General features: G+C 46.2%; 1 protein-coding gene across 1 annotated transcript in view; it reads left to right on the top strand.

The window, feature by feature from the left end:
- LOC144160808 (uncharacterized) overlaps window positions 1–13499 on the top strand; it is a 29555-nt gene extending 16056 nt beyond the window's left edge. Inside the window, exons 3-4 of the mRNA XM_077691963.1 lie at window positions 13320–13380; window positions 13486–13499. Coding sequence (XP_077548089.1) covers window positions 13320–13380; window positions 13486–13499 — 75 coding nt within the window. The remainder of the gene's footprint in view (window positions 1–13319; window positions 13381–13485) is intronic.
- The last annotated feature ends 286 nt before the right edge of the window (window positions 13500–13785 follow it).

Below are 13785 nucleotides of genomic sequence, written 5' to 3'. Positions count from 1 at the left end.
AAAATAGTTTCCAGGCGCAAATTACCAGGCTGGACGCCTCCGGTTTTCCGGTGCACATAATGCACAAGACTGTCCAGAAGTTAATTAAAGTAGTGGGTGCGGCAGCGCAATCTAGAAAAGATGAGCTCGGGGCAGAAAAAATGAAAACTGCTGTGATTCAACATATCCACCGCTTATCACATGGTTTGAAGAATGTTGCCGGGCGTTTCGGGGTTAGAGTCCTTTTTTCCGCTCCGAATAAACTTGGTAAGTTGTGTAACATGGTGGAAAGAAGGTTGTCCGGTCAGAAGTCTGACAGATATTGCAATGTTAAGCATGCTTCGCCTTTTGTCCCGTGCAAGACAGGAATTGTGTACTCATTGCCATTATCATGTGACAACGTTTATATCGGCCAATCAGGCAGATGCATCAATGTTCGTCTGATGGAACACCGGAGTTCGCTCAAAAACAACCCTCATGCACATATCACTCGACATTGCGCGACCCACAAAGATAAGACCCAGGCGCAATGCTGTCCACTTTTTGAAAACACCAGTGTGTTATGGCGACACGGGCACCAATTGACACGCGAGGTAGTCGAAGCTTTTTATATAAGAAAACACGAGGATAAGTGTATCAGCCACGCGTCGGTAGCACTTCATGAAAAGGAATTTCTGTTCTTGTCAAATGCATTAACTTAGATGTTTCGCTGGTTGGTTGTTGACTATGTGCAGTGTAATCTTGTGTGTTTTTTTCGAATCAAAATCCTGTGACCTTTGTGTTTATCAAACTGCATTTTCGGGTTTGACCTGGGCACGTGTTCTTTCTTTTGGGTATATATTTGTGTTTTCGCCTAATAAAGTCAGTTGCGAGTTAGCGCCGTCGTGTGTGTCTCCTCTTCTGTGTCCCGTCTCTAGCGTACTTACGATGACTGACGGGGGTTGCCTGTGAGGCAACGTTTCGCCGTGCCAGCAGGACTGCCGACTTTTTGTTCCGTATTGACATTTAGTTTCTTAATAATGGGCAGGTTGCCGTCATTGCCTTTATACTTGGCGATGTACAGAAGCTACTCATCCGGGCGCGATTACGCCGTTGTTGGCTGCACCAACAATCAGCGTAAGTGCTAAGTTCTCATGCAAGAAACGTGTGAAGTGCACCACGACAAAAGATTCGCTGCACAAATTTTTTGCGTCCCTTGAGCGTCCATGTTTGATAACCACAAGTGCCTAAAGAAGTCTTGCCCAATCTGTCATCAGAACATGATAACATGCAGCCCTACTTTTAACATCTATGCCACGGTACCCCATTGTACGCACCTGGTTACAAGCCAGGCATGGTGACTTCTGGCATTGTACATTGCAGCAGTTCAGATAATTCCCAGCTTGATCACTGAAATGAGTAAAAAGACATGCACACAATTTCGAAAGCACACACACGTGAACTGCGTCAGCTTTACAACAGGCATGCACCGCCTCAGGTGATGCGCCGTTGCAGTCATGTCGGTGCTCGTGTGTTACAAAATTCTGCGGTCAAATCCCAGTGCTCTGGTTTGGCTTTCAAGTCAAATTTGAGGCTAGTGCACAGAAGGTAAACACATGGGCAATAAGGCGTAGTCCACAGAGTTACGAATTTATTGATACCATGAGTTCTTGTTATCACTGTCAAAAAATTTGCTTCTGCACATTGATGACCGAGCTACCACAAGTGGTAAGTAGCAGACAAAAACAGTATTAATATGCTGACAATAACTACCAACAAACAATTTATTCAGTGTGTTTTCAAATATTCACAAGGGGAGACAAAATTTTGCATTCCATGAAAGCGCGTGGTGAGCAACATCGATGCGGCATCGACGGCAGTTTGCAAGGTGCAGAGACCGGTGCTTGACACATGAGCGGCCCCTTTATGCTCCCATATCTGCATATCTGTCAAGCCCTTGGCATTAGCTAGAAACAATGCTGGATTGAAAGATGCCTGCTCAGTAGCACTTTGTGAGCACCACACCTAGAACTACACTGTGCTTCGACAGAAGCGGCTGCGCTGGACTTGCGCATTGTCGAACGATTTAAGTACGCCACAGCAAGAAGTGCTTGCGCATCAGCCAGCATTTTTCTTCCTACAGCGAAAACGTGAGCTCTTCGTAGCTATGAGCCTTTATCAAGTGGGCCACATTCACTTCATTCGCCTGGAACAAGTGAATAATTTGACAGATAATTAAGTTAAAAGGGGCCGCACCTGTGTCAGTCTCTACTCCAGGCGGGCGGCTGTGAGGCACAGCACAGATATGATTCAACCCACGTAATCAGTGCTACTCTGCCCAAGTACTGGGATTAGGGCATGCATGATATATCCAAAGCTCACTCGTAAGCTAATTTGCACGACATGCATGCTAGCAGCCCATCCGTGTCACTAGCTGTCATTAGGGGCTGGCGTGAGCTAGTTGGGGCTCGTCCATTGCATTGCCTGGCTTGTCTTTGCCAGTTCGATTCCATGACATAAATCTCGAGTTGAGTGAGTGCCTACTAACAATTTCTTGTTAGTCTGGGTGGCCTGCGGTTTTCAGCCCATGGGACCTCGCAGACTCGCCTAACTTTCTGCGCTATTTTACAACGATACAGACGCCTCTGATAACGAGCCCGCGTTCTCGCGAGCTACTCCCGACGTAATCAAGTACTCGCTTTTTCGCAGGCATTTCCGCAGAACTTCAAGTTCTTTCTTGGTATACCGCAGATATCCCAAGGGGTGGACTGATCACAGCGTTGTGACGCATACGCGAAACATTAGAGTTTTAGTATAGCACTTTTTTAGAGTTTTAGGGTTTTAGTATAGAAGACCAGCACGGGCAGCATGCTTGCCCAACACGTCAAGGCCTGCCGATGTACACCACAGTTCGACAAATGTATCTTACGAAGATACAAGGGCCAGCGCACGCGCGAAATTTGTGAAGCGTCTGCGATACACAAAAGAGGAACCTCGTGTGTAAGCACCCCTTCAGTAGCTCTCCTGGAAAAAGAAAAATCATACATGTCAAGCTAGCGTCTTCCATTGATTGTGACTTTCCCTCTGTTAGCAAATAACCTAATTCATTCACTGATCATGCGTGCGGTTAATGTTTGATAACATTTCGCCTATATATTTCGTTCTTTGCTTTCAAATAAACAGTTGATAGTCAGCGCTTGTGTTGTCTTCATCTTCCCTTTGTCCCGTGCTTCGCGCTGTTTTGTTAAAGCTATGTACCAACTTGCCCAACTACAAAGCCTGCTGCAGTCCATCGAACCCTAGAGCAACATGCAGTGGATGCGTTGCCTTCACACCCCGTGTCTTTGGTGCTCAGTCCAAATCAATCACCCTTAATGACCACATTCTCCACTGCTTCATCGTCGTGCACACACGCACGACACGTCAAATTTCATAGTGAGTTGTCCAGCCTCTCTTGCTGTATCAGCGTACGAGGTGCCTTGCCCGAGCCTCGAAAAGGAGCATGCTGCCAAGGCTGTTGTCGTACAGTTGCACCTAGCCGATCATGGTTTTGTGGGCTCTATACAAGGCTAGAGATGATTTTTTGGAGCCCACACGATGCCACTCCTCCTCTTCTACCTCACCAATCCTCTGCCGCCCTTCCTGTGCCTACGACGTACCGAGTAAGCCTCCACGGGCTCTTGGAAGAGGTCGTAGTTTTGCTCTAACCTGTAGAGTCTACGCGTCCACTAGGTGGGCAAGCACAACATTGCCTCCAGGTACTGAAAGACGCAACGGGCCCAGCACTCACACCTGATAAACTGCTGGGAGCCATTCAATGCAAGCTTTCTGGAGGCTTCCTTTGCTTCAAATGAGGACAGGCCAAGATCGCCCTGCAAGATCGACCTGCCATACGACCCAAATCACTTTGCTGTCGCTCTATCAATTCCCTGGTCTCCGATGACAGGCAGATCACAGCGTTGGCAAACGTCAGGGTTGGCACATAAACTAGCTTCCACAGTTCGCTTACCATACCAAAGCGGTTGCAGCCCCACAGCACCCGGCATCTAAGGATGCCCGAGCCCGTAGTGCAGACTGCCGCAGCTTTTCCCCCCGTTCACCACACAAGTTCTCGTCCGCCCCCAAACACACATTGAGGTACTTGTGCAACGCTCGAGTGGTGAGATGTTCTCCGCCCAGTGTTAGCGTACTCTCTGTGTTCTTCCCACCAGTGAGGCCGACAACTGCCATTTTCTTGGTGTTGAACCACTGGCCCAGTTTCATGATCTCAGCATGGGAAGCGTTCAGTAATACCTGAAGCACCGATGACCATTCTGCAATGGCAACCAAATAATCAGACCCGGTATCTGCATCTGTCATCTATGCCCCTCGTGCTAAATCTCAAGCCAAAAACCAAGGCCTTATTTGGTCAGCTCCCACTCAATGCCTGCTGTGTGTAGAATACACAGTAGCGGTGAAAGTTATTGACACACTAGTGTTGAGTACGGAAGAGTGCAAAGCCAAGAGACAGCCAGTAATGCGCACGGTATACCAGTGAAAATAAGTGTTGCATTTACACAAACCAAAAAAGTAACTCTGTTACAGTAAGAGTTACAGTTTCCAAAAGTAACTTGTTACAGTTAGTGTGACAAGTAAATCTGGTGCTTTTTGGCTACGGTATAAAACTAAGTAATAGATCAAAACCCAACTAATACAGCGTACCTAATTAAACGTGCAAAAACCCTACGGGTAGTCAAAATTGCACATTGTGAAACCTTAAAATAAGGGAACCTAAAAGGGAAGACACTCAAGCCTAACACCAAGAATTGTCCTGTTTGCCCCGTTTTGTCGCGTCAACTCACCTTCATGAAGACAGTTCACCTTTCTCAAGTAATTACTTTCAGATGTTGACAACCACACCAGGACGACAAGGCCACCAGCAAGAGCGGCTCAGCAGACACCTCTAATGCTGTCATTTTCGCACCACTGCGTGAAAGCTCACACGCATGCCTAAATGGATCTCATCCAGATGCTTTTCACCCATGCGAATGGAATGAGCCATCATCGATGAAGCAGATGTATGTTTCTAACCCCAACCTCCGTGAACACCGGCTTCCTTTCTTTCCCCGCATCAATATGGGTGCCTCATTCTCAGCAGGCCTATCTGCAGTGGCCACTTTTTACAATTGTAGGCCAGCTTCCTTCTCGGGGGAGGTGGAATTGCCCGTTTCTTTTTTTCTTGTTTTCATTCGCATCAAGACGAAGGAAAAGCGCTGAGAAATCTTAAAAATTGACCTCTGACCGGTCTAATGCAGGGAACGTAATCCTCTTGGCAAACTTTTCTCATATACTGCGTGTGGAGTGTATTTGTATGTGTCGTGTTTAAATGTGGCTTAATATTATGCTGTCGGTTCACATTGCAACTGGGTGGAAGTGCCATGTGTGTAAATTTCCCAGTCTAATCTACGGTTACTGAATGGTCGGCCGAATGGTAGACCAAATAGTTCAAGTGTGATTTGTCCAAATTTGACCAAATAGTTCAAGCAGGTGTGATTTGTCGTGCCGTGGACACCAGACACCAGAATGCGGACACCAGAATGCCTGCGAGTGTGGGGGGCTGCAAGGAGGTGGTAACAGATTAGAGAATTAGAGGAAGAGGACATGGATTACAATCGAATATCTAAAACACTGAAATTTATAATAAAGTTGAACAAGGTGTGCAGTAAGCACACCGACACTCACAAAAGAACACGTGTACAGAAAACACATTTCAGACATTTTCAAGAGATGCGACAAGAAAAATGTGTGTGCATGTGTGTGATTACACAGTGCCATTTACGAGCAATCCGTGAGCAGCTGCTAAGTGCAGGAGTAACACAAGCAAAGACGTACCCAAGGAACACTTTCAGGAGATGTGAAAAGAAGAAAAAAATGGGGTTGGGGGGGGGGGTGGATTTACACAGAGCTATTTATAAGCAAATTGTACGCAGTTGCCCACAAGACAAGTACACTAATACCACAGAACAACAAGTACACAACAACTACATTTCAAAAAAACAAAGGAAAGGGTGCAAGGAACTTGCACATTGCAACTTAAAACCATGTCCTCGTTGCGAACAGCCAGCAAGACTAGCATTGAATATTAACAAGTGCGGTTGCTCAATATCTTTAATTTTTGTTCATGAACAAAAAGTTATGTATTTGTAGACTATACTTTGCACATGCAGTCTACTGTCATGATTTGAAACTTGTAGGGACCTCTAGAGTTTGTTATAATCATCAAGAGTGCTCAAATATATGACTCTGGATAAGATAACAGTGCACATTATGATTGGGCATGGATCTGAATCAAATTTTTTAACATTTTCCTACCTCAACTAGACGAAACAAACACTGAGCAGAGGTGAAAAGCCCTCAAATAGTTTATTGGCCATTCACTGGTAAGCACAACTTTAAAAATAGAAAACATCCCGTATAACAAGAGTGGTCATTTTCAAACCATCAGACCACGTCCAAAATGGGTGTTTTGAAACTGACCAAACTCTGAATTTGGTCTAATCTAGCTGAATACCAAGTAGTTAAGAAAGGTATTCTACAGTAAACTTTTGCTTTATTTCGAACATTCGTTTACTATCAAAGTTCTTTTTTAAACCTTGATGTGCTTTATGTATGTATAAATCTTTACGGGGCAAAGGGGTGGCCAGTGGCCTAAGAATTGATGGCGTGTTTGGGGGGGGGGGAGGGAGGGCATTATATTGAATTTTGTTTTACTGTGATTGCAACATATGGACACAATTTCTTAGCTGGTGGTGATGAAGCAGTAGATATTTTGTGGGGTGGACAATATAGAAAGTATGACTTAACTGAATGAATATGGCCTTTCAATACAGTGAAAGAATAGCCAGCTAAAACCATTTTGTATTTTGTTTGAACAAACTGAAGGAGAAATTATCAGAGTTTTTACTGTGCTGCATCTAGAAAAAGTTTCCAATTAATGTTATGTTAACTTTTCCTACAGTAGCTAGGCGTCCACAACATATTGCATAAACAGCCTGTCCCACCTTCTAAGGAGCAGAAGGTTTGTGTCAGAATAGAGGTGAGTGTCAGAACTGCATCCACACAACTGTGTTATAGGCTAAAATTAAAAGCAACAAGTACAATTGCTGGGTCCCTTTAATATTTTCTTCACTAAACAAAACATTTGCTCCATTTGTTGGTTCTGCCTTGTACGTATCTTGGATATGTTGACATATAATTTGTGATCACAAGGTAGATAATTAGTGACCTTCACATTGCAAGTTTGTGTGACTTCATAGTTTTCAAAAAATTCATTAAGAATAATTATGTGTTGTAGGTAGGCATTTTAACAGTAAGTAAAATTTAATGTTTACTGTAGCAAACCTAAATCACGTATACTGCCATTTCCAAGTGCAAGAACGTCACCGTGCACTTGCCGTGCTCCAGGCTGCGTTTATTTGTAAAGCGAAAGCTTTCTTACAGGAAGAGATGGTGTCGTATCAAAAAATTCATTTCCCTATTGACTGGTTGGTCGACTTAAAAGCTTTCATAAAAAAATAAAAACCAGTCCTAGGGCCTTCATTTTTTGTTGCAAGACTGCTGAACTTGCTGTTTGGGAAAATGTCTTCCCAAAAATTCATTTGTGTCTGCAAGTGAAGCAGAATTTCCGGGTATACCTGCGTAAGCTAGCTTAAGGTACTGTAGGAAAGGGAGCCGTGAACTCGGTGATGCACTGTGGCTCTCCTACATTTATTCGGGTGTGCAAGCCCCGGCCGAAACTTCGAGAGCGGCGTGGACAAGCGGCCGCCTAGCTGAACGGTCGTGTTCCATCTGTTGGCACGTGTCAGTGCTGACGACACTGGGCAAGCACCGCTGGTGATGCGGTGTCGCTACAGGGCTCCCCCCCAAGCGCATTGCGCGTTATGAGGAATATGTGAAAACTATGTACAGGTATGTACAGGAAGAGTCCGTGGACAGTCAGTGGTCAAGTGGCAGGGGTTGACTAACGGCACGGTCCTGGTCGGCGGCGAAGTTGCGTCCGGGACGAGGGGAAACCTCTGGTGGACGAGGCTGGCTGTGGATGATGGGACGAGTTGGCGTAGTGTGTAGCAGCCCCGAAGAAAAAGTGACGCCAGCCGCTGCCGCTGCGTAGACGACAAGTCCATGTTTGCCGAATGGGCGCTCTACGCGCAGCATTTGGTGACGCATGTCCACTGTCTTTTACTGCGAGTACGAGCACGCTTATAGGCTTGATGGCGACGTGTAGAAGACTGGTTCGGGTGCAGCCTCGTTGCGCGGGCTCGAAACGCCCAATCCCCGGAACGCCGATGATGGGCCCAAAACAGTATTTATTTATTTATTTATTTATTGAAGATACCCTCATGGCCCAGGAGCATTACTGAGGGGAGTGGTACATGAGCAGTGCAACACAAACAAAAAAATGGCAAACATAAGACACCTTGGCAACGCGTGTACAAGGCAAAGGAAAAAAGATAGTAATACAGCCAAAAATCTGTAGGCGCGTTCATACTCGTAATGAAACACGGACCAAAAACAAATACGGCATGACAGTGACAAAGTGTAAATGCTACTGTGAACAGATGACCCATGAAAAAGAATTATAAAACAAAGTACAGTAACGGAATATATGAAACATTGTACAACAATGAAATACTTCAATCAGCTGATAGAATACAGGTCATTCAAACGTCTTTTGAATCCATCAAAATCGTTGATAAGCGCAATTGATGCTGGTAGGTGGTTCCACTCTGACGCTGTGTTAGGAATAAATGAATTGGAATATGCAGCAGTGCGACAACGCGGAATGCCAACCTTGCGAGGATTACCAATGCCTCGTGAAATGTAAGTGGGATCGTTTAGGAGTGTATTTTTTAGGTCTGTGTTCTGATGATAAATTTTAAAGAATAGGGAAAGACGTGCTACCTTGCGGCGCAATGCAAGATTGGGTAGTGATAACGCATTTTTCATTGCGGTGACACTAGCTAGACGGTTATAATTACCAGTAATAAAGCGAGCTGCACGGTTCTGAACCGCTTCAAGTGCCTCCGTTAGTAATTTGGTGTGTGGGTCCCAGCTTGATGCGGCATACTCAAGTTTAGACCTGACTAATGAATTATACAGAAGAAGCTTTACTGATGGCGTTGCAACTTTGAAATTTCGTTTCAGATAACCTAACATGCGGTTAGCATTTGATATGATGTACGTTACATGCTTATTCCAGGTAAGATTAGGAGTTAAGAGTACACCAAGATATTTGTAGGAGGTAACAACCGATAGTGTAGTGCTGTGAATGTTATACGCGGGAGCAACTGACGCAGCTCGACGCGAAAACCGCATAACTTTGCATTTAGTTGGGTTAAGACTCATTTTCCATTTAATGCACCAATCCAAGATGTGGTCAAGATCAGCCTGTAGTAAGACGGTATGATTAGTAGTTTTGACTTCTCGGTAAATTACGTAGTCATCAGCAAAAAGTTTAATTGAGGAGGTAAGAGAATTAGGTAAATCATTAATATAAACTAGGAACATAAGAGGTCGTAATACGGATCCTTAGGGAACTCTTGATGTAACAGATACGGAAGAAGAACAGTGATCGTTAGCGAAGACATACTGGGAGCGATTAGTAAGGAAGTATTCTATCCATGTTAGTATGTTAGCGTCAATATTCAAGGCTTTCAATTTGGTTAGAAGCAAGTTATGCGGCACTTTATCAAAAGCTTTACTGAAGTCTAAATAAACGCAATCTACTTCGCAACCTTTGTCTAGAATGGATAATACATCATCAGTAAATGTCAATAGCTGTGTTTCACACGAAAAGAACTTTCTAAATTCATGTTGTGCCGGTGTGAAAAAAGACGATGATTCCAGGAAACGTGTTAAGTGTGAAACTATGATGTGCTCTATGATCTTGCAAGGGATACTAGTGAGAGATATTGGTCGATAATTAATGGCCACATGCTTATCGCCAGATTTGTGAAGTGGAACCACCCCACCTATTAACCAGTCCTCGGGTAGAATTCCCGTCTCCATGGATTGTTGAAATATTTTGTACAAAATAATAGCGGAATAAAGTTTAGTATTTTTTGGTATTTTACTGTTAATATCATCCGGTACAGCAGAAGAACAGATTTTGAGGCGATCAATTATTTTAACAATCCCATCAAAGTCAAAAGTGATTGGATCCATTGGAAGCATAGTTTGGCAATTGTATTCTGGTAAGCATTCATTACTTATAGGAGAAAAAGCTTGCCTGAATGTTTCGTTAAGCAAGTCGGCACACTGACTGGGCGGCACAGGAGTTAATCCAGAGTCATGTAAAGATATTGTCGATTTGTCGGTCTTGTTTACTACGCTCCAAAATTTTTTTGGATTATTTGTTAGCATCGACGGCAAAGTGACGGTATGAAAGTTGTGTTTAGCTTCTTTAAAAGTTTGTTTAAACATCCTGGTGTGGTCGCGGAGCAGGATTTCCTGATGATCGTGCTCTTTGGAACAACCGGCGTTTCTTGCTTGCAAGTCTTTTTAGCGTTTGGTTATACCACGGGTAATGTCGATTTGTTGTGATGGTTTTTCGTGAAATGCGTGTGTGAATTAAGCTATGGAGCTTCCTTTTGTAAATAGACCAGTTCTGTTCGACCGAACGCTCATTAAAATGTGCCATATATGGGTCAATAAATTCCTCCAGGGCGTTGTAATGCCACCAAAGTTGGCTTTCGCATAATTACGAATTTTTTTTCTTGAATTAGGTGATGTGCATGCAGGTAAGCTTAACGTAACGCTGAGTAAGCAATGGTCGCTAATTCCGGGTAGGTAGGTTACACTTGAAACAAGATTGGGTGATGAGGTTAGCACTAAATCTAATATGCTGGACGCGGATGGTGTTACCCGAGTTGGTTCGCTTATAAGCTGTGTTAACGAAAATTCAGAACACACGGCTAAAAAAATCGCATGACTCACTCGGCCTGTCATTTATGACATAGGACGGGTTGGACCAGTCGATTTTAGGAAAATTAAAATCTCCAACAAGAAAAAATGGAAGATTAGGAAACATGTTATGCGCGGTATTAAGAGCATCCCTCAGGTCCGTGCAGAAACCAGTGCGAGCCAAGGGTGGTCTATAACAGACGCAGAACAAAAACTTCTGGAATGCAATTTTCATATGTGCACAAATAAACTCGAGGGTTGATGCGATATCGAACTTAAAACATTGATTGTTGTCCGTTACAGCTACCAAGACCCCACCCCCACGGCGTCCAGCATGGTCACATCTGAACACTGAATAGCCCTTCTGAGAGTAAAAAATTTCGCTGTCCCGAACGGAATCGTTCAACCACGTCTCCGTCAAAATAACAATATCTGCGGAAGTTGCATCGATGGCGCTTAGCAAGTGATCCCGATTGCGAACAACACTTCGTATATTCGTGAACAAGATGGACGTATCAGTATTCGGCGTGTGCGCATGTCGGCGAGAGCTCACTGCAGCCGCGACAAAGGAAGGTTCGGTTCATTGATTAGAACTTCCGTTGTGGTCGCGATCACCCACAACTGTCCTGCACTTGTGATCGTCATCCCACTGATATAACACGTCGTTAATTTTGATCTTATCATAAGCGAGCCTTACTTTTACACCCGCTTTCCTTTCCTCGGCTGCGCTATCTAATAAATTGTTTCTTTTGACTGCATTAGGTTTGAAAATTTTTTTAAATACCCCTTCAACTACACTTTGCGTGAGATCATCAGTTTTTCCCCAGGCTTCTCCGCAATTTCAAACACTAGTACGTTGTTACGTCAGCTGCGATCCTCTAAATCAACCAACTTTGTTTCCAAGCTTCGGATATTTTTTTTCGAGACTAGACACTTCAGAGTTTAGCTCCTTAACGTTGGATGCAAGTGCCTCGACAGTTAGCAGTTTCAGTTCAATTGAACCTAGCCATTTGTGAATTTCTTTTTGACCGTTGAGAAGGTCCTCCAACATTTTTTCTATTTCAGGGCCTGGGTTAGGTTCAACGTCCCCACACATCATCAGCAAGGACAATACAAAATCTTCGACGAAGGAACAAATCGCATGTGGGCACGTCAGCTGGATAAGGAACGGATTGCTCGTTTTAGTGGTTGAAGTATAGTTACTGACCTGCAGAAGAAACAGAAATGGTCTCGGCATAATGCTGACGGGAGGCCAGCTGACGTGCCCACTGAAGAGACGGTCCGGATTCGGTTCTTTTATAGGCAGTGCTGTCGATGTTGCTCAGGCCGGGCGAAACGAGTCCCAGTCATCGCCATGTCGTAGTGGCTCGTCCTAGCAGGCGCCGTAGGAACCAGGTGCGGGAACGATAAAGCACGCTGTTGGATGCGATATGCTGGCCTTCGCCTTCACGCCGAACAGAAGTATCTGCAGAAGAAACAGAAATGGCCTCGGCATGATGCTGACGGGAGGCCAGCTGACGTGCCCACTGAAGAGACGGTCCGGTTGCGGTTCTTTTATAGGCAGTGCTGTCGATGTTGCTCCGGCCAGGCGAAACGAGTCCCAGTCATCGCCATGTCGTAGTGGTTCGTCCGTGCAGGCGCCGTAGGAACCAGACGCGGCAACGATAAAGCACGCTGTGGGATGCGATACGCTGGCCTTCGCCTTCACGCCGAACAGAAGTATCTGCAGAAGAAACAGAAATGGTCTCGGCATGATGCTGACGGAAGGCCAGCTGACGTGCCCACTCGCCGTTGACAGCGCGTGTACAAAAGACGCTGGTCAAGATGACGATGAGGTCCCGTAAGAGTGCGCCGCAGAAGTACCAGCGATGAAACTCGTTTCCGCGACGGGCGCTAACGGCGTCGATGGCGACGTCGGCATTGAGTTTCACGAACGCATTCCTGGTCATCCTGCACGTCGCGGTTTACGAGATGCTCTCGGGGCGTTTGATGCAGAGCAGTGTTCGCGGCCGTGTTGTTGGTGTGCGCGGAGAGGGCCACAATGTACGCTTCACACGAGTCGGGCTGCGATTGCAGTAGAGGAGGGCGCTGCGTCAACGTCGTGGCGGAGTTGACGTGCAACGCTGGCGTATCGTGCGACAGGGTTCGGAAAGATTGCCTGGTCACGGAGGAAAGACGCTCACCGGAGCCCTCGGCTGGGGCAGTAGAAGCGGTCGAGGCGGACTGTGACTGGCGGGTTTCCGTGACGTCGTCCGCTGCAAGTGTCGTTGGTGTAGGTTCGGCGGCTTCAGTATTGTTTGGCTCACCAGTGCCTTCGCGTGGCGTGGCAGAAGCGGGCGAGGCGGGAGGTCGTCGGGTGAGCGCATGCGATCTTGTCGGGTTCAAGTCCGGTCGGTGAATGTGGGGCTGCCATGCTGCAGATGGAGAGCAGGTCGTCGGCCTCGGTGGTGGAGGACGTCGCCGTGCTGGCTGGCACGGAGGGTACCGTGTGGGGCAGCGTAGTGTGTGCAAGCCGTGCGGGTACCTCGTGTGCTGCAAGCGGCGGCGAAGCGTGCGCGGACCATGCCGTTACCTCATCTGCTGCAGGCCGAAAGCAGTAGTCCCCGAAGCAGTAGTGCGTGAGCACGGCAGCGCGAAGGTCACCGTAGGGGGTGGCGCTGGGTGGTGGGAGGGCGAGGACGCAGCGGAGCTCTAGCGGAAGCGTCTCCCAGAGGATCGAGTGCTTCAGAGGCTGTACACTGACGTGGTTGAGTCAGAGGGTAGCCTCGAAATTGAAGAACCATCCTCTGACTTGGCGTGCGTCGAACACCGGTATCGGCGGGTCCCCCCTCGTCTCCATGTCTGTGTGCCGCTGGCCGGGGATTACGTCCGGGTCACCACATGTAG

This window comes from Haemaphysalis longicornis, unplaced genomic scaffold, assembly GCF_048455015.1.
Source record: "Haemaphysalis longicornis isolate Haplotype H1 unplaced genomic scaffold, Haemaphysalis longicornis Haplotype H1 scaffold_11, whole genome shotgun sequence".
Lineage (NCBI taxonomy): Eukaryota > Metazoa > Arthropoda > Arachnida > Ixodida > Ixodidae > Haemaphysalis > Haemaphysalis longicornis.
The sequence above is the reverse complement of the archived record's forward strand: the minus strand, read 5'-3'. Positions and strand labels throughout refer to the sequence as shown.